The 27,570-nt window shown below is 35.0% G+C and overlaps 1 protein-coding gene across 7 annotated transcripts in view; it reads right to left on the minus strand.

Moving 5' to 3' along the window:
- Positions 1-26,829, minus strand: part of LOC149562177 (NOT2 / NOT3 / NOT5 family) — a 41,623-nt gene extending 14,794 nt beyond the window's left edge. For 2 of the 7 annotated variants that reach the window (XM_089825725.1, XM_089825722.1), the window contains exons 1-8: positions 26,555-26,829; positions 25,368-25,489; positions 16,022-16,133; positions 15,738-15,916; positions 15,513-15,561; positions 15,157-15,294; positions 3,953-4,165; positions 3,743-3,844 (exon numbers count right to left, since the gene is read on the minus strand). In XM_089825725.1, the coding sequence (XP_089681851.1) occupies positions 3,743-3,844; positions 3,953-4,165; positions 15,157-15,294; positions 15,513-15,561; positions 15,738-15,916; positions 16,022-16,133; positions 25,368-25,406 (832 nt within the window). In that variant the 5' untranslated portion in view covers positions 25,407-25,489; positions 26,555-26,829. Of the gene's footprint in view, positions 1-3,742; positions 3,845-3,952; positions 4,166-15,156; positions 15,370-15,512; positions 15,562-15,737; positions 15,917-16,021; positions 16,134-25,367; positions 25,490-26,541 lie in introns of all 7 variants that reach the window. The other 5 variants (XM_089825724.1, XM_089825721.1, XM_089825720.1 and 2 more) reach the window with 3 other exon arrangements.
- Positions 26,830-27,570: the final 741 nt, after the last annotated feature.

Here is a 27,570-nt window from a genome sequence, read left to right on the forward strand (position 1 = left end):
CTCTCAATATCTTTATTAATTCTAAAGCATGTAAACAATAGATGCAACAGCCATAGAAAGATAATCATGCACAATAACACAAGATGACTAGGGAAACCCTTGATAAGAGGGAAAGCCCCGATGAGGATAGTACCCACAAGATGATGTACTAATATAAAAGTTCCTTGTGAAAGGATAGATCCGATTAGGAGTCAATGAAATACAATCAGTACATAGAGTCCCTATTAGGAGACTTTGAATCCTTGTTAGAAGATTCCAACTCTATTAGGAGTTGTGCCAACCCTTTTAGGAGTTGAAAGGAGGACAACTGAACTCGCTGTCCAAATAGCCTCAAAACAGTCCGCTAGACAATCTTCCGGATAAGCATATCCAAGATCTGAACTGACCAAACAGCAACTCCTTAGACAATATTGTTCCTTTGAAGCTCACAATACATCCTCAACATCAATCTTTGTTCTGATCAAATGCAAATTCGCATCCAAGTTCACATAACAAACATCACAATGCATATGACCGCATTACCACAAGGAAATGCGCTTTCCTTTATACCAAGTCCTAAAATAAGTATCAAGTTGGCCTTGAGGCTTTCTCAATTAACAATGATAATATAGGACATCATTAGAATATTACAATACACATTACATTACAATCAAAACTCTTTCCACAAAGATTTTATCAATAGTTGGCCTCTAGGGATTCTAGACATGGACTAACAACCTATCATGGTTCAGTTAACCTTCGCGGCTCTTACCCTTGAAGAGTCTAATAGTTCCAATGATGACAAGCTTGCTGCCCTCAAAAGGGATGATTAGAGGCCTCCTTCACTACATTTTAGGCCTTGGTCCTTGCCATTTTGATATTGATATACGAACATTGAACATCGAATATCGTATTGAGTTGACATAGCATTGCACTTTATCAATGTAATCATCTTAATGATGATTGACTAGATACTCATACTTCTGAAAATTTGACATGTATGACTATTATTATTTAGCTTTGCTGATTCAAGTATTTAAAATTCTAATATTTAATCAATGTTCAATCACAGTGCAATGTTCAGTATTGAAATTTTTAAAAATAGTATTTTTTATTTTACATCTTTAACATCTTATATTGCCAATGTTATACATCTTTTCATAACTAGAATATAGCATATAGTCTTTTGGCGCAACAACGAACGTGTTCCAACAAATGAATTAAGAGTTGAATCACAAGTTTGAATTCCCACTGGTTGATATTGGGGAGTCTTGCTGGAATAATAGCCAACAAACCCTTTCGATTTAGGACATAGATTTATTGCCTCACAAGGTTATTTTCACCTCTGGTGTTTTCATCAGTTATTAACAAGTCGATCTTTTGGTGCAACAACAAACATTTTCCAACGAGGAGATTAGAGATTGTTGCCAAGACTATGTTGAAGTTAATATACAATTTTTTATTGAAGATATGATGGATCTTTGTGTTGTTTCATAATTTTGCATGGATTCTATTTCTCAAGTTTTAGTTAACTACTTTTAATGGAGATATGCGGTTAATTTTCTTGATTCATACAATTTTTCGTTTGTTGATTGGGAATTGCACTATATGGTCATGGCTAGTTCAATTGTGGATGTTCATTGGGAATGCACTAGTATTGGGTATTTGAATGAATGTTTACAAAATGAAAATCCTTTGTTAACTTTGAAGATTGCATCAACTTTGTCTAGTTGTTCCCTTGTTACCAACCGAATCTGATTATGAAATTCATTTACCAAAATATTATCCACTATCATCATTGTCCTCAGGTGTTATAAATAATTTAAAATTATCTAAACCCTTAACCTTTATCATTTTTTGAAATACAATTTCGTAAAGCACTCAAGTTCCAGCCACTTAGAAGGAAAAGAGTCGATCAAGTCCAAGAACAATTGGTTGTCCCTTTGTGAGAACCACCAATATCACAACATTTCATTGAGTTATATCCAACAGAAAGTCACTAGCTCACTGTGTAAAACTTGGGGTTACCTTACTTGATCGCACCATTTCACGTTTGTTTAGCTTTTGAGGTATCCTTGTTCAATACAGGATAGAATACTTGGTCTTTTATTATGTGCTTGTGTCACACAACACCCATCAATTGGTTGCAAAGTTTTCAACAAGACAACTAATCCCTTGATGTTAAATTAATCAAATTTATTTCCTTAATATTGCATCAATCAAACAACAGTAGAAACTTCAAAATGCAGAAGCACAAAATAAATTACACAGAAGATTGCATATTTATAAAACTTACACGGAAAACTCTGCAGGCTGTCCGATACTCTGCATGGAAATTACATGTACCATGATGCTCTGGTATAATATGTTTCTCCATCTTGCTCCTATTTTTATACTATTCAACTAATTATCTAATCTTACAAGAAATGAGTTGGAAAATAAGACTAAACTGTTAATGTATATATACACTTTATTAGACTTAATCAGCTAAATAAAAGACTTTCACTCTAATCCATGAAATTGAAATGCAAACTATAATATCTTGAAATACTTAAACTGTTCCCAACAGATTCATATTGAACCTATCTGAAAGTTCCTTTTCAAGCTGAAAAGATTGATATTGATCTGATTCCTCCCTGCTTATATATGAGCAGTGAGCTTTTTGAAGCTGTTCCTTTACAGAGGTCCAAAAGAAGTTGGCTTCTGAGTTAATATCTCCAGGTTTACCCTTGACCTTTAGCAGAAGTCAGGAAACTTCTCAGACCATTCAAATCATAGTACAGCCTTCTAAAGTGGTTAAGAAATCAAACTACAGTTGTAACTTGTAACAACTCAGTGTCACACAGAGATCAGCACTTGCAACACAAGAGTAAGACACACTCCATGGTTATGCACTTAACCTTCAGCCTAATGAATTGTTTTGCTTAATGTGATACTGGACATATTGCCTCCACATAGATGTTATTTAAAATGATCAATCTCTTCCAGCTATCACTAGAAACAAACTGTGGGCATCCGCATAATGATTACATGACTCTGTAGATTGGTGATCTAGAAGGTATCTGACCTAACAAGGAGAAATTAAACGTATTTTGCATTGTCAAGTTCAATATTTTTCATTGAATTGGCCATTGCCAAATGCACTTTGTTTTTTTGCCCTTCATGCAACACAAATGAGCAAGAAGCTTGCTGCACTCTTGATCTTTATGGACTACCTTTTCTTTAGTGACACAGGCATTACGTAAGACCTATGTTTATTCATTTAAACTTCACCCTTACAATTTTCAAATTTTAACATGAATCTAAATGTGCATATATTGCTGCCAAAGTATTTTTTTTTAGAGGATTCTTCATGCTCGCACTAACCTGATATGTTGGCCTTTCTCTTCTTAAAAACAATCTAAAATGTTAATATTTGTGTTTGCCAATGTGATATAAAATGCATATTTTCCACAAGTTTCAACGAGCCATTAGGCCAAAGTAGCAGTGATATCTCAAAAGAAAATGGCTGATTGTCACTCGTGGATGCATAATTATAAGAAGATGCATGTTGGCAAAAATCTTTTACAGATTAGAAAAATAACTTTTCCAACAACAAAGAGAAAAAGGTGCACCAAACAAGAAAGTTTTGATACAGAGGAATACAAATCATAGAATGAGACTATGTTTAGGCCATTCATAACCAATCAGTGTAAAAACTAGAACCTTTCCTTTCAGGTAAAATAAAATAATAAACAGAAATTCAAAGTGGTATAGTACAAACCTTTTGAGCTTTGTAATGCTGGGAAGTCCTCATTTTGAATGCTGAATTCTTGGTTTTGTGACGCAAGAGAATTAACACCAAGACCTTGCTTTCTTATTGAAGCTGCTCGATACATTTCAATAGTTAAGAGTTACGCGTACATTTTCAACATAACAGTTAAAACATGTAAAAGTGCAAATAGTAAATATGTACACTAACATCAAAATGTACCTAATTGTCCTTGTGGTCCTCCACTTGAATTGGGGCGAGAAGTTAGTTGTGGAAATTCATTAATGTCATATGGCGAAGTATCATTTGAATTTAGATCATTTGCGAGTCCCATTGAGTTTTGATGCCCATTTCCCATTAGGGGCTGTCCACTATTTGCTGCTCCCACAGATGATGAAAATGTATTTCCAAGTAGAGAAACCATCTGAGTTGATGCTGCAAAATAAATTGAAAATTTTATTTTCTATTCATAGTTGCATAACAAATAAATTTCATTTACACAAAACACTCTATTAATAGTTAGACACTAAGTGAATGTACTCAGTAACTTGATTTGATTATTTCATAATGTTATTATTTTAATTTTGGCATTTCAATTATACTAATGTTACAATATCAACTATCCACAATTATACTTGTGAAACTGTGATGCCATTTGGTTTATGTGCAAACCATAAAATCCAGACCAGAACTTTCAGGTTCCAATAGGAGCATTATTCCCTAGGGGTGGACAAATAGACCCATCACTGAGGTGAGTTTACAGACAACTATGCACTTTTATGCTTGTCAAACTGTGATGCTATTTGATTTATGTGCATTGTTCCATGGGGGTAGACAAGTCAACCCACCAACGAGGTGGATCTGCAGACACCTTAATAAGGAATGTTTAAAGAACTTATTCAACTGGGTTGCCAAGTTGACTTAGCACTGAAAAGGCACCAAAAGTCAGATGGCTGAGTAAGATGATACTGTGAGTTGACAAGTAAAATGTCATAAAACTGCGAAGAGGGATTTTTTGTTTTAAACCCTGAATTACAGGGTTCAAATGTAAAGTGCTTATGAATTTTTAATAAGAGGAACTTGACAGGAAAATGTCAAATGAAAGCATGTCATTCCAACAATAGAACGACAGATTCACATGTACAGAGGAAGGACCTTACAACATACAATAATAATAATGTGGGTACTGATCTAACATCAGATTTGTTTAAACTTTTCATGTGTACACTGCCGTAGCATGGCCGGCCATAATTCGATGGAGCTTATAAAGAATTATGTGCTTTCCTCAGGGAATGGAGAGGAAAGAGAAAAACAAACTACATAAACATGTCTCATTCCATATTTTTATGTGAGAGATGCATTGTGTTCATTTTGATGTTTGTCGGTCAATCAATTTGCACTTCTCTTGCAATCCGGTTGGACTAAGTACTAAGAATCATTGCTCTCTTCCATTCTCTATTACCTGTTACTTTGTAACTATCATTCTTTGTAGTAAGGATAGTAAAAGGAAAGAGTGCAACATCAAAGTAAATCATTCAAGTTTTTTGGCTATCGCTGTGGGTAAAATGTCCAAATGGGACCTTTTAATATGATGTCTGTAGAAAGAGATGGTAGATGTAAAGCCAAAGTCTTCTAGTTCAATTGTGCAACTTGTCGGAGATGATGTTAAATCAAGAGTACATCTTTCACTTCCCCCTATTACATGTCAGAGGTTTTTCAATTCTATGCCGGAGAAGGATTGGTGATTATTGGTTTATATTATGCAATTTGAATGCATTTTGATATCTCCTTTCACAGAGCCACTTGTGCCATTGAATTGACTGTTTTATTTGTCCAATATACTTTCACTTCAGTTGGTAATTCAATCATTAATATGCCATAATTTTGGATCAGGTATAATATTTTTGTTAGCTCCTTCCGTATATTTCCTTGGCCTTGTTAGGATTTGGATAACTGAAAAATCATTAAAATGTCAAAGCTCTAGGATCAATTTGCAGTCCATCTAAAATCATAAGAATGTCAAAGGTCTAGGATCAATTTGCAGCCCCTGTGAAAGCATAAGAATGCTCAAGTTGAAAATCATGTAGTATCTGCAAGGCAAATATTGCATTACTCATTCTCCACACTTGCCACAAGGGTGGCCAGGTGGATCACAACTGATCCATGAAAAAGGTCTAAAGACCACTATTACTCTTTAAAAACAAGTCTTTTATTATTCCATTATAATCACTGATTGTCATACAAAACCTGTATAAGAACAGATCCTAATTTCTTCGTTCTTTGTAATTAAGTATTAATTTTGATCATTCATAAGGAAGCTTATGACAGCAACTTGAGAGCACAAACATGCATGAAAATGATGAAAACACAACCTTTGTACTCAAAAAATCAATTTATTATAAAGTATAATATGGGTGAGGTCTAAAAAATCCAATTTTTGTACATTTTTATAGTAATCCAATCTTTGTACATTTTTATAGTACTATAAAAATGTCCGAAGTCTAGGATCAATTTGCAGCCCATATGAAATCATACGAATGGTCTTGAAAATCGTGTAGTATCTGCAAGGCAGATATTGCATTTCTTATTCTCCCCACTCTCCGTGAGGGTGGCCAGGTGGATCACAAATGATTCATGAGCAAGGTCTATAAACCACAACTCATCAAAAACAAGGCTTTCATATTCCAATATAGTCGCTGATTGTAATACAAAAGCTGCATCCTAATTCCATCTTTCTTTTTTATTGGTTGCAATCATTCATAAGGAAGCTTATGACAGCAAATTGAGAGAACAAACATGGATGAAGATGATGCAAAACACAACCTTTGTATTATAAAAATCAATAGTTATCTCCTCGAACCACTATCTCCTTAATGATTCACATTGAATCATTGTCTTCTTGCGGCCTTCATGGACTCCTTACTGTTGTGAGGTTTTTGCACCACTGCCCCATTGCAAATGGGGACCCCCCTCCTTTTGAGTGAGCAATTAGGAGTCGTTGTCTTGGGCAGCTTGAGTTGGCAGCATTTTCAATCCTCTAGTTCCGAGGATATGTTCGGGCAATTTTGGGCTCGCTGGGAAGTAAGGTTTGTCCAGGGTTTCTGTGAGAGTTTTGGTGTCCTTTCGAGGTATTTCTCTTTTCCTAGGTCCAAGTGGGAGAGTAGAATTTTAAGTCCAAATGGTAAAGGTTTACATGCGTTGGAGAAGGATTGTGAGCTGAACTTGGTGGAAATCCTTAAAGTTTAGGATTTCCCCCAATGGAAATCCTTAATGCTAAGGAATCCCACCAGCTATCATTTCTCCCAAAATCTCAATATTTTCCCTTTAACACAAGGTGACATACGAGTGTTGTGATGGATTCTTATTACGGTGGCAAAATAATCACTGCAATGCTAAACGATGAAGAGAAAGAAACAATAATTTCCTTAAGGATAACTGTCGCAGCAAATTTGGTGGAACAAGGAGATGACTCAAACCCGATAACTCGAGTGAGAAGGAAAGATTCATGTTCCAGCAATCAACCCACAAAGTCAGATTGTAATCAAGAGCAAATTCAGGAAAGCAAAGAGGATCCAGCTATATGAAGTCATTTTCAAGGAGAATCAAGAAAGATCAAGTTCACAGGTTCACAAGGGCGCAAGTGATTTAAGTCAATTCAATGGGGAAATTTCAAAGGATAGAGAAATCTCAAACACTGAGAGATACTTTTGCAATTTTAACAAACCTCTTCTACGGGCCAAGACTCCAAGCACAGAAAAAGGATGATGAGATGGCAATTGTTTGCCTACTCCAATTAGAAAATTTTAGTTTCCAGCACAGTCAATCAAATCGTGCCAAGTGTCCCATTCTCTCATTGGTTGGGAAAATCATTGTAGTTTTTTTATTGGCCCATGAATTGGTGCCTTCATGTAATTGGTTCTAAATTTGGCAACCCTAATTAGGGTTTGTGGGAAGAAATCTCAGCCCTTTTTGAATCGATCTTGGTCCTTTGTTGTAATGGAACTACTATAAAAGGACAAGGCCTTCTCATTTGTAAGGGAGGAGCTTAGGCAATTAGTTGAAGGAGGTGAGATTAGAAAACTAGAGTAGAGTAGTGTAGCTAAGGGAGATGATCAAATTGTTGTTATGATGCTTTCAAAGTAATGGATAGTTCATTGTTGGTTCTTCATGGTGAATTAATCGTTATTGCTTTGGAGTGTTGCATGATTTCCTCAATCTTTCACTTGGAGTAAATTTATGTTCATGTTGAATTACTTAGTTGAATGGATGTTGTTGTGAATGTTTACATGTTTGATTCAAACAAATCCACGCAACTAGCATTCTTATAGATTGTAAGAGTGCCTTGTGCAGTAAGTTGATGATTGAATGCACTTAACTTCAATTGATACTCAATCTTCAGTTTGCATCCATTTGATAGGATTGGAGAGGAGATATTGATTTGAAAACCATTCGAGTGTTCCTTAGAAGCTTGCACTAGGTGGGTGGAGTCGCTAGCAAGATTACATCTAGTAGAGTCCAAGTCATCCATGATTCCTTGCATTCATAGTAGAAGTAGAAATAGAAATAGAGGATAGAAGTTTAAGTTGGGGTTGTAGTGGAAAAGTTAAACTATATTTTCACTGCACATTGTAGAGCCAAATCTTTAGTAGAGCAAGAGTTGATATCCATTGAGTGAATAGCGTAAGTGCCTTCGTGATAACCAACATATCACATCATAAAATTGACTTTAGCACACGATTAAGAAGGCACCTTGAAGTCATTTCATCATCTTACATTGCAAGCTTAGCATGAGAGATGACCAATATCAAGAGAGGATTTGAGTGTTTCGTAATTCTCCTCGAAATATTAAGTATTTGATTTTGCATATTGCAGTGAAATAAAACTCACATCAATAGTTCAATATTCAAATGGATGTCAAAACATCCATACACCAATGCTACTTCTCTCTAACTTCCTCAAATACTCTCCAATATGCATAAGACCACTTCAATGATGCAACCAAGTACAATTGCACCATGAAAGCAAGCCCTTCTAAATATCATACAAGGGGTAATGTCAAAACCCTCTAGGCCCCCTCTTTGTCCAAGGTGTCAATACTCCAAACCAACCCTGCAATCCTTGCAGCTCGTCTGATATTGACTACCAAGGACTTGGCAAGCCAAGCATCAAACAAGGTTAGTGATCAAGATGTTGGCCAGCTTTGGTACCTAATCAGAATAACCCTCCTAACAAAACCATAAGAGGACTCCCTAGATTCTTAGGGATAGAAGGAACTGAAATGAATGAGGTCACAAAGCTTAGCTATAACCTGTCCATTTGAAAAACTCTATAGTTTGTCACTAATTACCCCTCGTGCTAAGTGAGAGGCCTTACCTTCCTAGGATCTCAAAACAGCAGATAGAACAAAATCTCAAATTCACATACCACAAGAATTTCACAAGCTCAAGGATGTGGGGCAAATATTTATAGGTGTAATTATTGTAATAAACCAAGAGATAGCTCATATTTTTTAGTGACACTTCACTAGATGGGCCCTGCTAAAAAGGGGATGGGAATGCGTCCAGAACCAAATAAGAAGAGGTTGTCTCCTGCACAAGTAACAGGATTTGTAGAAGAATATGAAGAGGCTAATAAATAGGTTCTAAAATCAAAACATAATGCTTATACTAGTGGAGAAAGAAAGAAAAAAATAACAAATTTACCCACTGATTTTGTTACAAACAGAAGATAAAAATAAAGTACAAATTACCACCTGCAAAAGAGGTCCATTAGTCAAGGCATTTAGCATCGAGGCAAGAAATTGCACGCTGCTTTTATGCCAGTGGTCTTCCTACTAACTTGGTGTGATCACCATATTAGTGGGAAATGGTGTTGGCAATCTATAGTGCATGGTGTGATCACCATATTGGTGGGAAATGGTGTTGGCAATCTACAGTGCATTAGCTAGTTTCACAAGTTCTGAATTTTCAAAGGTGCATACCACCTAGTTGCAAAGAGAGAGGAATGTTATAAAGGCCTCCATTCAACTAACTAGAGATTCTTGGATAGATTCAAGTGTTTCTATTGTTTCCAACAGATTGAAAGATAATAGAACTTGTCCATTGATTAATGTTATTGCAGTATCCCCCAAAAGGGCAATGTTTTTTTAGGGCAATCGATTGTGAGGGGAAGTGAAATGTGCACTGTTCATTACCAGAATTCTCGTTGAGTCCATAGAGGTGGTAGAAAGTGAGAATGTGGTCCAGAGAATCACAGTCAATGCACAAAATTGTAGGGGTATAGATGCTTTGGTTGAGGCAAGATATGAGCACAATTAATGGACACCATACATCGTACACTCCCTCAACTTGGTAATGCTACAAATTGGCACACAAATGGAGTGTGTGAAACAAATATACAAGAAGGGCAAGGAATTCAAATGTTTGTGATGAACCACCAAATGTCACAGAGAATATTCAGATCTTTCTCGAGATTAGAGTTATTGACAGGAAACATTAATTTTATTGTTTTATTAATTTTATTTGTCATGTTCATTTAACAATTTTTATATAAAATCCCATTGTATTTATTAGTTTTTAATGTGTTATTTCCATATTGATATTGTTATTAACTTACTTAGATTGCTGAGACCCAATTTGCATCTCATACTATTGTTATGAGTCGACTTTTGAAGGTGCAAGAGGCAATGGATCAAATGGTTATTTGCAAACACTTGGGTATAAAAAGGCTTCAATAAAGGCCCAAAAGGTCAAGTCACTGGTCATTCGATGACAATTGAATCATTGATAGTCTTGTGTGGAATATGTATTAGAATTCACCGAGTCTATCATGATTGTTCTTTGATTTGCTGATACAGATGCACCTTGCTTGGGGGATCTCTATGATGGCATGGACACAATGGTAGATAAAGTAAAATTGGAATTACAAAAACATGAGAATGACCCCATACAATGTGAAACATTCAGCAATAAGGTGGAATCAATTATTCATTGTCGTTGGAAACGGATGATCATCCCATTGCCCTCCTTGCATATATGCTCTCTCTGATGTACTATAGCAAGAAAGTATTATCTTTGCCAACAAGATTAGCACCATATAAAGATGAAGAAGATGCTAATGGGTACAGCTAGCATTTACTGGAATCTTACAAGATGAAAAAGTGTAGAAAGAAGTTAGGAAAGAATTTGGCACATTTGTCTCAAGAAGTCATACTCCAACAATATGACAATATGACATGGAAGCTATCACGCTGTGGTATGTCCATGGTCAAAAATTTGGGTGCCTCCAACCTCTTGCAATCGAAATCCTTTCACAAGTAAGTTTGTTACAAGTTGTATCCTACGATTTGGTACTTAACTTTAATTTACTTTGCATTTTTATTTTTATTTTTGTGAGAACTATCTAGAATGCAAGTTTTTTTGAAGCTGAAAGGAATTGGTGAGAACAGAATTGGAGTACATACTCATTTTTTCACTTAATGAGCCATAACCAGTTAAGTTCAAAAAAGCTGAAGATTTGGTTTATATTCATTCCAACTTGCACCTACTGTTGTGTAAGGGATAACAGTACAAGGATGGAGCAATGAAAGTTTGGGATGTAGCCCCTAAATAAGCCAACTTGGATGCAACCATTGACGATCTTACTAGACTAACTACAGCTGATGATGATGATTACATCCCTACTCATGGTGCATCTAGAGCAAGTGGAACCGCTTTGGGTTCAAATGATCCTAGACTTGCAACAGCTGAAAACGAAAAATCCAATTGATGTTGGCTTTTTTATAATCCTTTTGATTATTGATGAATCATGAACTAAATTCTGTAAATGATTCTCATTTTTAGTGCAATCAAGAATATACACATATGATGTGGCTTATATGAATGTTTGTGAACTATCAATTGGCATTCAATATTTATCTTTCGCATTTGGCAATCATCATTTATGAGGTATCATACTATCAAATGATTTTATATTGTATGATTCTTTAAATTTTTCATATATACATAAATTTATATATATACAAACACCGACCCAAACACATCCAACCCCCCTGCAAAAAAATCATGTATTCACATAACCTAGCTCTTTAGAATACCCCATGGTTTCTTGGATTGGGCAAATAATGGCACAAACCCCAATGCCTAGAACAACACCTCCTAAGAGTTGAATATAATTCACAATTACAACTATGTGGAGCAGAAAAACAGCAGCTTGCCATGACATCTGCCACATCGGAAACACTCCAGAGCTGTAAATTTCACCCCAAAACCATGAAATCTCCTCATAACAGAGAAAAATCCATGGGACTACATTTATTCTTTCAGCTTTTTTTTATTTCATAATTGATGTCATTAAAGTTTAAACCTATGTCATCGTACATATGTAGAAAATCTAAATATGTTATTAGAACAAATAAGTAATTTGGGTTTTACAGAACCCTGTTGGAATGTACTTGCTGTTGTTGCACCATGGGATGCTACATAATACAAAGACCGGGTAACCATTCCAATACAATCATCCAACAAACTGCTTAAAATTATACAAGACTCTGAATTTTTGTTTAGCACTCAGCCAATATAATTCAGAACTTTTCAGAATATAATCTGACATTTTTATTTAAGTAATGCAATTACTTAAATATTTGGAAAGAATGACTTAAGTTGGTTTGTGGGAATTGAATTGAATTGGAATATGATGATTGGCATAAAAAATTATTATCTTAATATGAGATATTGCACTTGATCATTGACCTAGTGTTCTAAAGATGATGTTTTAAAACAACCTTTTATAAAACACCAAGGGGACATTATAAAACACTAGCATGAGCCAACATTTAGCACCAAAAGCCTTAATGCCATTCGATTTAGATTAGTGCAAATCATAAGAACAAATTAAAAATTAAAAAAGGACTTGCTGAGGATGTACAGCTCCACAAAGGTGGTTAAGTGAGTTGTCCCAATAGTTATGCAACTACAAGAGACCGCTATGACATGTGATATCAGTACCCAACAATTAGATAATTCAACCATCAACACAATAAAGAAGATAACGACCTTGGTTTTGATGAAAAGCTAAGATACTGATTTGGGTTGGGGACAGATTCGGTTTGAATTCAGGTTTGTGGGTTTGGGCAAAAAAACTTCCCAATTGGATACACACACACACACACAGATATATATATATATATATATATATATATATATATACAAAAAAAAAAGAGAAATGTGCATAATTGCAAAACTAGTATGACCCAACATAGCATGCAAACTGTTTTCTAGAACCTGAGAAGCAACCTAGAATCCTTGAGGCACCAACCATAAGGATGTCACAAATAGGACAACTCATTATTGATTTTAAATCAGACGTATTACATTTTATACCATTCAAAGTTTACGAGAAAACTGTTAAAATATAAATACTTCCAATCTCAGAATTTTGCAAATATGTGGTCACTCAGAACTCAGAATAAGGACTACTGTAACTGTCTGTATACTGTCACTTCACATAAAATCGCCATAAACATGTGGCAGCCAATATCTCATAATGTTCAGAAATTAATCTGACATACTCAGAATGCTGCTACAGTCATTTCTTACTTCTGTTATAAGTATCTCAGACTGAAAAACAAAAAACAATCTGGACATTTGCTCAGTTTTACACTTCAGCACGGACCCAGATGGACCCACAGTCCGAAATCCAGACCCTGCCCAAACCTGGGTGCAAATCCAGACCCGCGTGAACCCAGACCCGAATCCAGGCAGCAGGGTCCGAACACGGTAACTAAGATGAAAAGTAAAAAATGGCATTGGGATTCAAACCGACACCAGGGAAAAAAAATGTTTTAGCAACTCAGTGTCACCCAAGCAAAACAATCACCAGGTTGAATGAAGGATGCATGTGCAAAACATGGGTCAGCTTGTCGGAGAAGAAACATCAACATGGGCATTTGGATAAAGAGAAGAAAACTGAGATGAGATGAAATAGATAGGTGGATTAAAAAGACAAATCTAGAAAGGATGTGATACCATCACTCTGCTAAACATTGGATTAGAAGAACGGTGGAAGACAGGACTGGCGAAAAACATCCCCCAAAATTCATTTCTGTCAGAACCAACAGTAGAGGAAGAACAAAGATGAAAAGGAAGTTGGTTCCCAGCATGAGGATTTGATAGCTTGGTAGTACTAAGTAAATCACATTCATTAAATATTTCTTGAAGACAGAGTGATTACTTGCCTTGCAGCTTTCAATTCATTGAAATTGCACCATCTTTTGGGTTAAATTAGTTATGTTCCAATAGCTGAAAACAAGCAGCAGCAAGTTAAAGAAAAAGAAAACGTGACAGTTGATGGCACAAGCTATTGAGAATAAGTGTTGACTTCTAGACTGCCTATTGACTTCTGGTGCTTTGGCCATAGACAGAATCCCAGTCACGATAGAGGGCATTTAATTGCATTTCAAGTAGTCCTCTGAAGCACACACAAGACACAAACTAGAATTTTCCAACTTCTTTAATCTAATTGTGGAGCAAATCTCGCTATCATTGATAAAATTGAACAATCGTGCAAGCTCCACATTGTATCTATAATAAATTTTGATACATAAGCACAAAGCACAGACATTTGATGCACATACCTATTGATAATATTGTAAGTCTACATATGAAATCAGTCCAAAGTATAATGACTCTCTTAGTAGTGGCATAGTAAACAGTAGGATTAATCTTGAACAAAAACTTTATTGATCTCTGGTGTAGATTGCAGTAGTTGAGTTTGCATGTAGTATGCGATGATCGCTTGGAGTGCATTATAGTTGGGAAAGATTTCCAGGTAGAGAAATCTGATTGCTCATTTTTCAGATTTTCACAAGCTCACTCACCAGAAAACCTGTGGTTGGCAATTCTCGGAATGAGTGACTAAGTGTCACAATGGGCACAAGTTAGTGCTAATGTGAATTCACACAAAAGGTGGCCTGAACCAGAGCTAAGGTGTAAAAAAAAATTGAACAGTATATCTTTAAAATTATTTTATGATCAGATTTATCTGATCAAAACAAAGCATTTTCTCAAGTTTGTGTGTGTGTGTGTGTGTATCAATCAACCAACAATTATGTTCAATCTTAAAATACAAGAACTCTGTCAAAACTGTGATTAAACTTTTTCAATATTCTTTTCTCTGACCTGCCTGATCAACAATTCTACTCCCTGAACAAGTGTTTGCATTAAACAAACTGCCACAAAATATCCTGTTCACCAGTACACAAGTTAAAAAAAAAAATCCAATCAGCTAATCATCTAAGATGATCATTGGAACAAATTTATCCCCTTGTACCAATGTCCGAAACAGGACTGTGCATGTGGACTAACATCTCAATTGTCTTTCAGGCTCACAGTTATTCCCTCATTACTGGAAAGTTAGCAGTTGCACACCTTGTTGTGGGATGGTGCTCATTGGTCTACCGGGCCCTTGTATGCCAATACCCCCAGTTCCAGTACGGGATGATGATCCTGATACAGATTGTCCTCCACCAATGCTAATAGTTCTTCCCAAGCCTCCTGCAGCTACACCTGCGGGGCCACCCATAATGGAAGCAGAGCTTGTTATCCTAGCCCCTGTGTTGCTTGTAAGAGATAAACCAGAACCTGGAGCACTAATGTAATTATCAAACTCTGCTGAAGCAGGGAAGATCTCTGAATATAACCACAAATGGAGCACACTCCTACTGGAAAAACAAATATTAAGTTATTAACAAATGCAGAAAACAAACAACATATTATTATACTACCTGCACGGTTTGTCATCCCTGTATGCCCATGTATTCCACCATGTGATAACTGAAAAGCCCAAAAAATATCATGTAGAGAACAGTCAATTAAAAGAGACAATAATAATAATAAGGGATTTTTACTCCTACCAAATTAAAATCAATGACTAAAATTTATTTTTTTAAATAGATTATCATAAGAGAAAAATTCCTGTACAATAAAATATAATCATACAATTTTCAAACCTGGGAAAGAGCAACTGGGAGATTGTTTGAAGCAAAACGTCCAGATGAAAGCCCGCCAGAGGGCTGGTGAACACCACCAGACGGAAGACCTCCAAATCCTGAATTGCGAGATGAAATAGAAGATGGCATGGTTGGCATGCTGTAATTGCCATGAACATTATGCAATCCCTGTATGTTTCCTACATTGAGCACACAATTTTAGAATTCTGCTGTAGAATACTGTAAATGGATTTGCTTGGAGAGCTCACAAGAGATTACATGATGAAAATAAAAGGGTGTCTCACCTGAGTGGTGAAAAACAGGATTTGATGCTGATTGTGCTGAAAATGATGTTCCAAATGGCCAGCCCGTGCTTGTGGAATCAAGCAAATTTGAGGCTGGATTGTTGAGCATGGACTGCAGGCATTATTTTCCATTGTCCCAGTAAGAAACAGCAACAATATCACATTCAAATATCCAAGAAAATCCATAATGCATACATAATTTCTTATAGAAAATCACCAAAAGGAAAAGTAAACATTCAAGCAATTAATTGACAGATTAAAATAAATACCATTAGACTCAATTCAGTGACAACATGCAATTCTGTTTTAGAAATTACTTGTATTATACATGAATCTTTAAAAGGACAACCTTTAGGGAAATAATATAAATCTGTCATGCTCCTAGTAAAATAAAATGAAGGTTAAATTTAATGTTGCCAACCAATTGGAATCCAATGAACACCGAAGGTAGTACATTTAATCAAAGTCTGAAGGGCTGCTGTCTAAGATACGAGTCAGCAATGATCAACTACTAATAAATCAAACTTCTCTGCTCTACTCGAAAGAGCTCTTGAAATCCTTTAAAATATTTAAAAGTCAAACTACAGGGATACTCTGTTATGTTTATCCCATAAACTAAAAATGAATCACTTACAAAAATTACAAATGAAAGATCAAACACCGAAGGTAGGTACATTTATTCAATAACTGAAGGGCTGCTATCTAAGATACAAGTCGGCAATGATCAACTACTAATAAATCAAACTTCTCTGCTCTGCTTGAAAGTTCTCTGGAAATCCTTTAAAATATTTAAAGAGTCAAACTACAGGGATACTCTGTTATATTTATCCTATAAACTAAAAATGAATTGCATACAAAAAAATTACAAATGAAAGATCAATCAAACTCCGTAATTAGAGAGCTTGCTCAATCCAGATTTCCCGACAACCATAGAAAATACAATTGGATGGATATATTTCTGAGGCACACACAATATGATTAAAATGGCAGCATGCAAAGGTACTGAAATATCCCTCAGGTAAAGATTCGTAAATAAAATTTGAGCATCTTCAGGAAAATGCAAATCTTGAAGCAAAAAGAAAATAAAAACAACTATTTTTTATAGGCTAAAAAGAATTAGCAAACAAAAACATCTGCTAAGTTTTCTATAGCAAAAATAAGTGAGGGACTGTAATGTCCCCAGCCTCCGAATCCTGTATACAGTTTTTTACATCACTTACATGGATTTGGTTTTTTTTCTAAACCAACATGCTAATGAAATATCCAATGACCAGATTGTGTTAATGGAATATTTGAGTCACATTTCTAAGATCAGTTTCCTTCCGAGAAGAAGACATAAATTGGGAGTTCGTTTTTGAATCCACCTTGATACATACAGGTGCAAGATGGCTCTAGACTCCAGGTATACCAATAGTGCGACAGTGAATTTGACTTTGCGATCCAACTTGATGTATACAGGTGCAAGATGGCTCTAGACTACAGGTATACCAATAGTGAGATGGTGATTTTGACTTTGCGATCCAACTTGATGTATACAGGTGCAAGATGGCTCTAGACTAGAGGTATACCAATAGTGAGACAGTGAATTTGACTTTGAGCCTTTTAATATTTATTGAAAAAGAGCATATAACCAAAAAGGCTTTGTGATTGAAGTAGGAACCAAATACAGACATTTACTAAAGATGGGAGATTTAAGAGCAGAAGAGTTTGGAGCCAACTGTGTTGATAACTTGATACAATGATAAGTATGAGGTTTGAAGAAGCGAAAATGGTCCACTGTTGATAAAACAGTCTGTTGACCTTACTTCGAAGTAAGACCACCCTAGACTCTAAGTATATCAGTTGTTAGAGGTTGAAATTCAACTTTAAGCATTAGATGGATATAATCAAAAAGCCTTTATGATTGAAAGAATAGAAAGCAAATATAGAGATTTACCAAAGATGGAATATTTGGGAGCCAACTGCGTTGATAAATATGAGATTAGATGAAGATAAAACGGTCCACTTATTATAAAACAATACGTTAATCTTATTTTAGAGGAAATATCAGATCTCTCAAACTCTAAATCCAAAATCTTATTTCCTCATTTTGTGACACAGCCAACATGGTAACTGGCCCTTGCATTTAAACAATTGGGCCATCAAGAAAAATGCTCTGAATCAAAACAAAAAGTCATGGTGATAACAAATCAAGGCAGATCTTTTATCTGACAAAAATGTTCAAAGACTTCAAGGGTATTCAATGATAAGACTCAGATTTGGGCGCATTCTTCATTTCTTCCTAAAGCAAATGCGATACTTTCATCTTCTTCTTCTTCATTGCAGGAGAATGTAATGCTAATGAAAACAAGAAAATGAAAAGAAAAAATCACAAGTGAGATGGATACAGCTCCCAAGGGCAAGGCTTTCTGTTAAAGTTTGTAGCTACAGGAGATATCTGCATACCTGATATAAATCTTCAAATAAACAAGTTGTGTGTATAATATATATGATGCTGCTGAGGATCACTGCTTTCATATTGCTGTTTCTTTTCCATGGTATATCGTTATGAAAAATGAAGTTTATTTATTATCCAGTTGTAATTTCAATCTTACAGTAACAGCAGAACTTACATATGGCTCAAGACTTTTGCCTTGCTGCTGCCGTCAATTTCACATAGTGCCTTCCTTCAGTTCTCTATCACAACTGCTGCAAACTCATGTGCCAGGATGTTAAAATGTGCCTACGTAACTTCTAATTTTTACCATGTTTCTGTCTTAATTTGAACATCATATGTGTAACTGTCGCCATTACAGCTATGTCGAGTGGAATGGAAGATAAGTCAATTTTCTTGGTCTTTTTGTATTCCCGCGGTAGAGCCGACTCTCAAGCGGTGCATGTTTGGGATATTCGATGGTGATCTTTTATGTATTCATTCTGTCTTGAAGAAGAGTGAAGGAGTATTGCAGGTCACAGCAGACATTATGAAGAGCCATGTCGACCAAAAATTGAAGAGTTAATTCATACCGTGTGACAGTAATGAGGAGATTAGTATTATGATCTGCCTAGTATTAGTCTGGAAATGCAATCATCACAAGAGATGTGCTGTAATTTAGCTTATGAAATGGCACTGTATGTGTAACTGCCATCTGTCCAAGATGTACAGGATTGGAGAGCAAAAGTCTTCATTGTTCTTGTTCTTGTGATTACCGTGTATCACAAAAAATACAAGTCGGGTGTGATTCAGTGAGTTGTGTGATCATTTATGTGTTTTTGTCCAAAAACTGCTAATGTTGTCTGAGATTTCTGTTTGACATCTGTATCCAGTCTCTGCATATATTTGATGTGTATAGCATCACTCTTGATGATCTCTGTTTGACATATTATCATTTAGGAGCCTCAGTTTGATCATCGTGCTTTATCTTGTAAACGGAATTTTATGAAGTTTATAGTTATATAAAGGCTCAATAGTTTGAAAGCTATGAACTTGAACTGTCATTGTTATTCAATAAAGGAGCATTTGAGTGCCAGGGAATTTCCCATGAGTAGGAGGGTTTTCCCAAGGTAACTCTGGTGTTTGTCTTTTTAATTTAGAGTTCTTTGTTTCATGCAATTCTGGTCCTTAATTAACATATTCTACCCATCTACAAAATTCTTCATTTCCCTTTCGTATTATTCCTTCTCCCAAATCACCATCCATTATTGTAATTCCTTTCTCTGGTGTGACATCTCCATAGAAAGCAAGAACAACAAAACAAAGCATGAAAGTGGGTGAATCCAAGAGAGCAAAAAGAAATTACACATATACTTATCATATTAATTTTAGTAGATTTTCATCTATTATTAACAGACATGATATTTACATGAACCATGTAAAAGTTGTTGAACACTACTAATACTATTTGCATAGATATTTTTAGGTCAATGCTTTGGTTCATACTCCATGGTGGAGGTTCAATTTTTTAATCAACTTTGTTTTGGTTCTAACTCCATGATCCAACATCAAGATGACAAAAAACTGTGGCAGGAATGCAGATAACTGCTCAATAAATAGATGGTGGGGGAAAATAAGAAACACAAAATATTAGAGAAAAACCAAGAAGAGGATTAACATGCAAATTACACAAAACAAAAACTTGGAATGTAGATTCTCATAGTCACTTTGGTAACAAACCTATAAGCATTAGACATTCTTTCATCTCTTATTAACAGACATGATATTTACATTGTCGATGTTAATGATTGAGAATTCTTATGGTAGACATGCCTAGAGAAATTTTGCATCAATTTTTTGGATCGTACTCCATGATCCAAAATTGGGACAAGAAAACTTATGATAGGAATGCAAACAATTACACATTAAGTAAATGGAGAAACTAGGAAGAAAACTAAATGATTGTTAAAATACAAATCACATACACAAAACTCAAAATAAACCTAAATTGGAAAATGGATACTCATGGAAATTTTAATAACAAACCTAGAAGCATTTTAAAGGTGAAGGAGAGTTAAAACCATAGTTCTAGGACTCTTTGAATCCTGGCAAGTCTTGAGCCAAATGACCCTAGCCAAGTACTCTAGGCTAATGACTATCCAAGAACTCACTCTAGGCTAATGGCTATCCAAGAACTCACTCTAGGCTAGACTCACTAGAAACTGGTTTTTTGCCAAGTTGTTGTGTCAAGTCTTGTGTGAACTTTTTGCTGAGTCTACACCGAACCTGAATCTCGTTTCTATAAAACTAATAGATTAATGGGGGTGTCTATAAGTAGTAAGGAAGAAAGTCACAGGATCATACAAATAGTTGATAAAAAGAAAAAGGCTTGAATACTAAAGAGAGGTAGAAGGCAAATAAAGGGGAACTAAAGTGGAATTAACAAGTAAGAATGCTAGAAATAACCATATAATATTAAGAAAAGTATACATTAGAGGAAAATCTAAGCAAAAACTAAAAGCTAACATAATGCCAAAAATAAAGTGGTAATTATAGTCAAATTAGTTATTAAAATGCTAATGATATGCATAGTATGGTTCTATTATTCTTCAAAAATATTACTATAACACGATGGTATTATTAGAAAATGTTAAACTAAAGAGTAAGACTTCTTAAACCATTATTACAAATATAAAATACTATATTATATATTTGGCTCTTCATGGCAGACTACAACAAAATACAAAGGCTTTATAAAGCCTTTTCACTTTCAAACTTCTTATGGAACTACGAGAAACTATTCACGCATAACAAACTACTCAAAATTTTATTTATTCACTAGGGTTTATTTATCAACACACAAACATACTTATCTAGCCTATATGCTATATGATGTTATGAACACACTAACATGTTGATTTATCATTTACTTATCTATTTCATATGCTATATGATGCAATAGATGCCACATTGCGCTCACTTGGTTATAAGAAAGATACAAATGAATATCGTCATAAATCTCTTCTAGCATTTGTTCTATTGGTTCTCAAAAGAATAAAAAGAAAGCAAATAGAATGAAGTAAATTATTATATGAATCTTCAACAAGGACTAATCCTAGCACTTTATACAACCCCCCGTTAAGTAGCAAAGAATGGAATCTTACTCATTTGTTGGTTTACCATATTACATGATAAATGCCACAATCGCTCCTATCATAAAATTTATCAACTAGTAAAATTTGAAGGACTAGACGAAGATCCCTGTAATGAACCCAAGAATGGATACAAATCCCAAGGTTTAGGATAAAATCTACTAAAACATACCAATACATGTTTTATTCTAAAAAAAATTTGATGACAAAGAAATGTAATCTTTAGTTGATGTGGTCTCTCTTTTAAACCCATGATCCTTTGCTAACTAATTAACATGTCTCTTAAGCAAGCTAGGAATCTCTTTGAGATCTTGCATATTGCTACTACTTAAGACCCTTTCAACAAACCCTAATTTGCTTTGATCCAATTAAGAAAATTCTCATAAGGTTAATTACTGGTCCTACTTCAATGGATCACGACTACCATAAAGAAAGCTCCGATCCAATTAAGTAAATTCTCATTAGGATAACTATTGGTCCTATTTTAATGGATCACAACGAACATAAAGAAAGCTCCAGAAAACCTCTCCTCTCAACAAAGTAATGTATCTTCTCAATATTATTGATTAAGAGCATCATGACAAAAATGGCGCCATAAACTCTTCTTGACACAATAATTCTCATCCAAAGTCTATTAGAACATAAACAACTCAGCCTAATTAATATACATGTTTGTTAAAACCCTAAGTTTTAAAATTTAAATCTTCTAAATGATACACCATACACAACTCCAATATTTTTTTGTCAGGGAGCCGTCCCTTTTAAACCCTCACGCTTATACTACCTACTAAACTTCTATGCTTGGGAAACTAGGCATGTCTTCAAATCCTCAAAGATCTTGCATATTTTTACCTCTAGCTTGGAACTCTTTGGGAATCTCCTACTTTTGATAATCGATATTACTCACCTCTTTACATTGAAACTCGGATGATTAAAATGGTTTGGAACTTTAAAACGTCCATTGAATAAGGCTAACCTCAAGCCTACTTTAAAACGTCCATTGAATAAGGCTAACATCGATTACTTATCCTCCTTGAATGAACCCCCAAGAAAATATAGCATGTTATGTATTTAGATTGAACCTTTGCATCAATGAGGGAATTAATGAGTCTAGCTGGCTGGAAGTTATTGCCGAACAAATAATCCTTCTTTCTTTCCAATGCACTGCCCCTAGTTAACAACACAATGGTATCAATTGGATAGCTAATACCTATATCAAAAGATAGATGTGCTTCCATTGTATTCATTATCAAAGGATTAAGGAATCACATGTAAGGTAAACCTTAAAAGTCATTAATTTAATCATCTTTGATACTTCTTGAGCAAGACGATACTCTCCAACATGATTACCATCCAACAAGACTATTAAATGCATCATACTGCCTCAAGATATAGACTAATGAATTAATCAAAAAGACAAATAAGAGTTCATCCAAAAAATGCAGTTTTGTTGACACAACTATTCCTACAAACATCTATATACCATTGACAATAGAATAAAATGGCTTTGACCCATTAATCCATCATTAATCCCTTACTGTACCCAACACTATTTAATGTCACCTCCTACGTTGAATCGAATCGACTTCCTTCCAAGAAGTGTCATTGCATTAACTTACTTCACATTCTTAATGTCAATGAAACCTCTTCCAAAGGGCCTAAATGTTATATGTCAAACACATCCTTGAGAAGTGTTGTGCAAGTATTTGCTAAATGAATTGCTCTAACCCACAATGAGTTCAAAGATTTTTGGGTATTTACTTTTCTTATTTGCATGTATTCTAGGTCCATCATCTTAATGTTCACTCAAAGTTATGTTCATTAACCAGGGATTCATAAAGTTTAAATCACATGTCCATTGTAAGAATTTGGTTTTTCTTTCCCATGAAGTATATAGGCTATTATTTAGCAGCATTTTCATTTTTCCAATTTTTAGAGCTTGTTTTTCCTTTAATTCTAATAACCAAGAAGATCAAGGAAACAAAGTCAAAGTGGGAACTAGTGAGAGAAGAAAATAGACACTCAAACTTAAACAAGATGAAATTTGGGGTATTGAGTACTCCTCACCATTGTTAAAACTATATGTAAAGGTGACTTTTCAACCAAACGAATTTATAGTTTACATTGTGAAACATTTAAACACTAGCAACGAAAACAAATTGGGTGAAGCCACTATTAAAAGAGTATTTTTTGGTAACCCAATGTGTCCACTCGATCTAGCCTAGCATATCCCCTCACCTTACCTTGGGCTTACAGATGCCAAGTTGCGGTCCAAGTAGAGGCAAGTTGAGGCGATACTAATCCACTAGGAGCAAGACCAGCGGCTCAAACTTCATTCCCACCAAAGCAGCCTGGAGGGAGATTTGAACCTGAGACCATGGGGTTGCCCCACAACTTCAAGCCTCCTCTCCCAACTGTTTAAGCTATTTATTCAACCTAGAGGAGCCTTTTTTGCAATGCTAGTGAGAAAGGCATCATCTTAGTGTGCCATATTTGCACATACCAAATTAAGTTTGGTTTGTGACAGGCTTCCTATATGAGACCCTATATATAAAGGTTGATTAGTGGGACTGTCAAAATTGGGACTACTTCAATGTTATTCCCATTTTCACTCAAAAGAAACACTCTCAGCTCTAGTAGAGTGAGAAAGCTAGTTGTTAGAAATAGTGTTATGTATCTCAAGGATCCTAACATGTCTAAGCAACAACAAAATAGATATGGAATTGAACATGTCATATCAAGTTCATTAGGATTGTGATATATAGCCGAGACTTCTTGGCTCCCATTAGAGTTAATAAATCCATATTCCAACGGCAATGTTAATTTTTTTGCGCTCATAATTTATGCAGGTAATGACAGCTCTAATTATTGAGCTTGTTGTTGCGTGCTTGCAGATGAGCATCCCATGACTTGTCATGTCTGAACCTATGAAAAACAAATAGTATATTTTGATTTTGGCATTACTTTGGATTTCAATGGTCATGGTTACTGGTATTATTTGAAAATCAGCACTTCATATTGTTTTATAACATTTACATTTTCAATTATACAACGAAAAGGTTATTAAAATGCATTTTTAAACTTTATTATATTTTTTATTATTATAAAAGAAAAACCCAATGAAGATAAACCCAATGGTGAAGACACATGTAATCTGCAGTGGCAGTCACCAGTTACAAACCCTCCCAGTCTGAGTGAAAAATAGTGCTTTAGGACCAGGTATTAAGATCTAAATGATCAAAAGGATGCACAAAAGCACACTTCTATTGAAAAAATGTTTCAACAACCTGCAAAAAACACAACACAGAAATGCATCATAGGCTAAGTTCCATTAGAGAGTTTGATTCAGTAATACCTCAAAGATGTTAATTGCAAACCACTTCCAAACAAGCTACCCACTTAATTATTGTTCCAACAAGCAATCTCCCAAACAGTCAACTTTATGAACAAAGACTGAAGTAATAGAATTTTTTATTTACTTATAACATGGGCATTTTCATCAGAAACACAATGCTTTTTCTTTACATGCGAAGCTCTTCCATTCAGCTCGCAATAACATGTCACAATATTTTGTCATGATAGCACAGCTATCAGAAAGAATGAACAAAGAACAGAAAGCTTCAGACTGTATGATGCCATTGCACAATATTATTAACTAACAAAAAACGAGACATTAGACCATAAGAAATAATAAATATTTATCAAAAGTGCAAAATCAGATTGATAAAGGGGAGTCTAATTCACTTGAGAATTGACAAAAGGGCAAGTAAGGGCACAAAACCTCTTTGACATTGCCATCATGACGAAATGGGAGATACATATTTGACTTCAACTCAATTCCTTGCTTTTCATGACATTTATCCGATATTTATTTTCGACACTGCTACCTATTCAGGTGCATACCTGCGATAAAGAAGCATACTTGAATTATAGCCCTGAATTCCAAAATCAGGTACTCAAATTATAAGCCTGACTGCTTAAGCATAAAATATATTGTATTCTTTCAGCATAAAATATTTTGTTACAGGCATAGCTGCAGCAAACAGTCAAATAAAGTATTTCATGTATAAAGCTGACTTTGATATGGAATGTCAACGAACAGTGGAAATTTGTTCCAGAAGCTGCCTATTACTGGAAAAAAAACACTATTGAACTACTTAACTGATGGATCCCAATCTGTATCATTAACATTTTACACAATAATTCTGTTAACGCACAAAACCGAATTCACTACGAGATACAAGCAAAAGGCCAAATAGCATAGAACTGGCTTGAGGACATGACCAGGTACGACAATAAGTAGTGATTCAACTGCTTAACTACAATAATATCACCACTCTAAATGACAAAATCCAGCAATGAAATGCGGAACCTATCGCAGAAATGAAATTATTGATTCACAATCCGGTGGCCTGCTGAGATGCCATGGCTTTCAATTAACCCCGGTCCAAAACAAGTGAAAAGGTAGCTGATTTGCACTTATATAGCAATACGTAAATGAGAAAGACGTGCTGTGAGGGTTATAGTGCAATCCAGCTAATGATATATGACAGCATCTGAGCGGACAGTTAAGAAGTTTTCTTTTAAAAGCATAGCAAATGCTGAAGATAGATCACGAAGTATGATCCAAAATGCAAATTAAATTCGCACGGTTTTTTTCTGAAACATTTTACACATTTTCATACACTGTGTGGAAAAGGAAACCCCATCTCCACTGTAGTATCGGGTACTAAAAGGGATGAAAGTGGCATTATAGTATCGAAAATATAGTCTACCTCTCAGAAAAGTAAAAGATTTGACCAACAGAGTGCATAACGAAAGACTCCTATGCCCGATCCAGAATATTACGTTTAAACCCTAACCCTAGGCGAGATATTAAGCAATTGAACCAACGGAAGAAGGGCACAGGTAAAAGCGACAATTGCAAATAGCGTAAATAACGAGAAGTAAGAAACCTTGAGCAGCAACCTGCTTGCGACTTTATAACGACGGATCTTCAACCAAGATTATATCGTTTCTTGCTTTCGCTCAATGGATTCGAATGTTAGGCGAAAAAAAGGAAATATGGCGTGTTGTTTGGAGCAAAAGAAAACCCTGTTAACTGGTTAGTTTGGCAGCCGAAATGCAAAGATCAAGTCAATGGGAAAATTGGTGATGAGAGGTAATGAAGGACGAGTAGCCCCAGATGAGAATTAAAAACAGGCGAGACAACGCCGATCAGGATATGAGCGCCTGGCCCCACTGTCTTGTGACTTCACCTTTTCTCATTTTTATAACTAACGGTTATGCAAATTCATTAGGTTTGTCTCCATTTTTATCAGATCTTAAATTTGTATTTCTAGTGAAAATTATGTGGATCTATATTCAATAGCATTTTTTTAATCATTCTAATTAAATATTTAATTATATAAGGTTAAAAAGAGAAAAAAGAAAATTTGTTGATAGGTAATATGAAATGAATGATTTTAATGACTCCTAAGAGACCAAGATTTTAATGATGTGAAATGAATAAGTATATGGTCTCATTTTTTTTAATAATAAACAATTAAACAAAATCATTAAATTTGTTTTCTTATGATATTACTAAGAGAGATTCAAGTATTTCATTTATTCTCATGAGAGATGGGTTATTGTGAACCAACATTATTCATGAAACATGGATTAATCAGTTTGATTCAAAAATTAGGTATTGAATCCTAATAGCAATCTCACAACTTATAATCCAATAGACTTATCATTCGTCTTCCTTGTTTTCATTAGTTGAATTTGTGGATAATTTTTAATAAATTTTCTAATTGTATGACATGTTTTGTCTTCTTTATGTTAAATTTGTAGTTAAGTTTTCTACTTGTAGGGCATACCTCCTGAAATGTATAGATGTAGAGAACAATTATTTTGTAAGTGACTTCATAGGTTCCACAATACTTTTTTTAACTGCCAAAATTTTATTACATGAAAAAATAACAAGTGAACCAAAGTCAACC

The sequence above is a fragment of the Cupressus sempervirens genome, chromosome 4 (genome assembly GCF_028749045.1).
Source record: "Cupressus sempervirens isolate cs-2001-9-10 chromosome 4, ASM2874904v1, whole genome shotgun sequence".
Classification (NCBI taxonomy): Eukaryota; Viridiplantae; Streptophyta; class Pinopsida; order Cupressales; family Cupressaceae; genus Cupressus; species Cupressus sempervirens.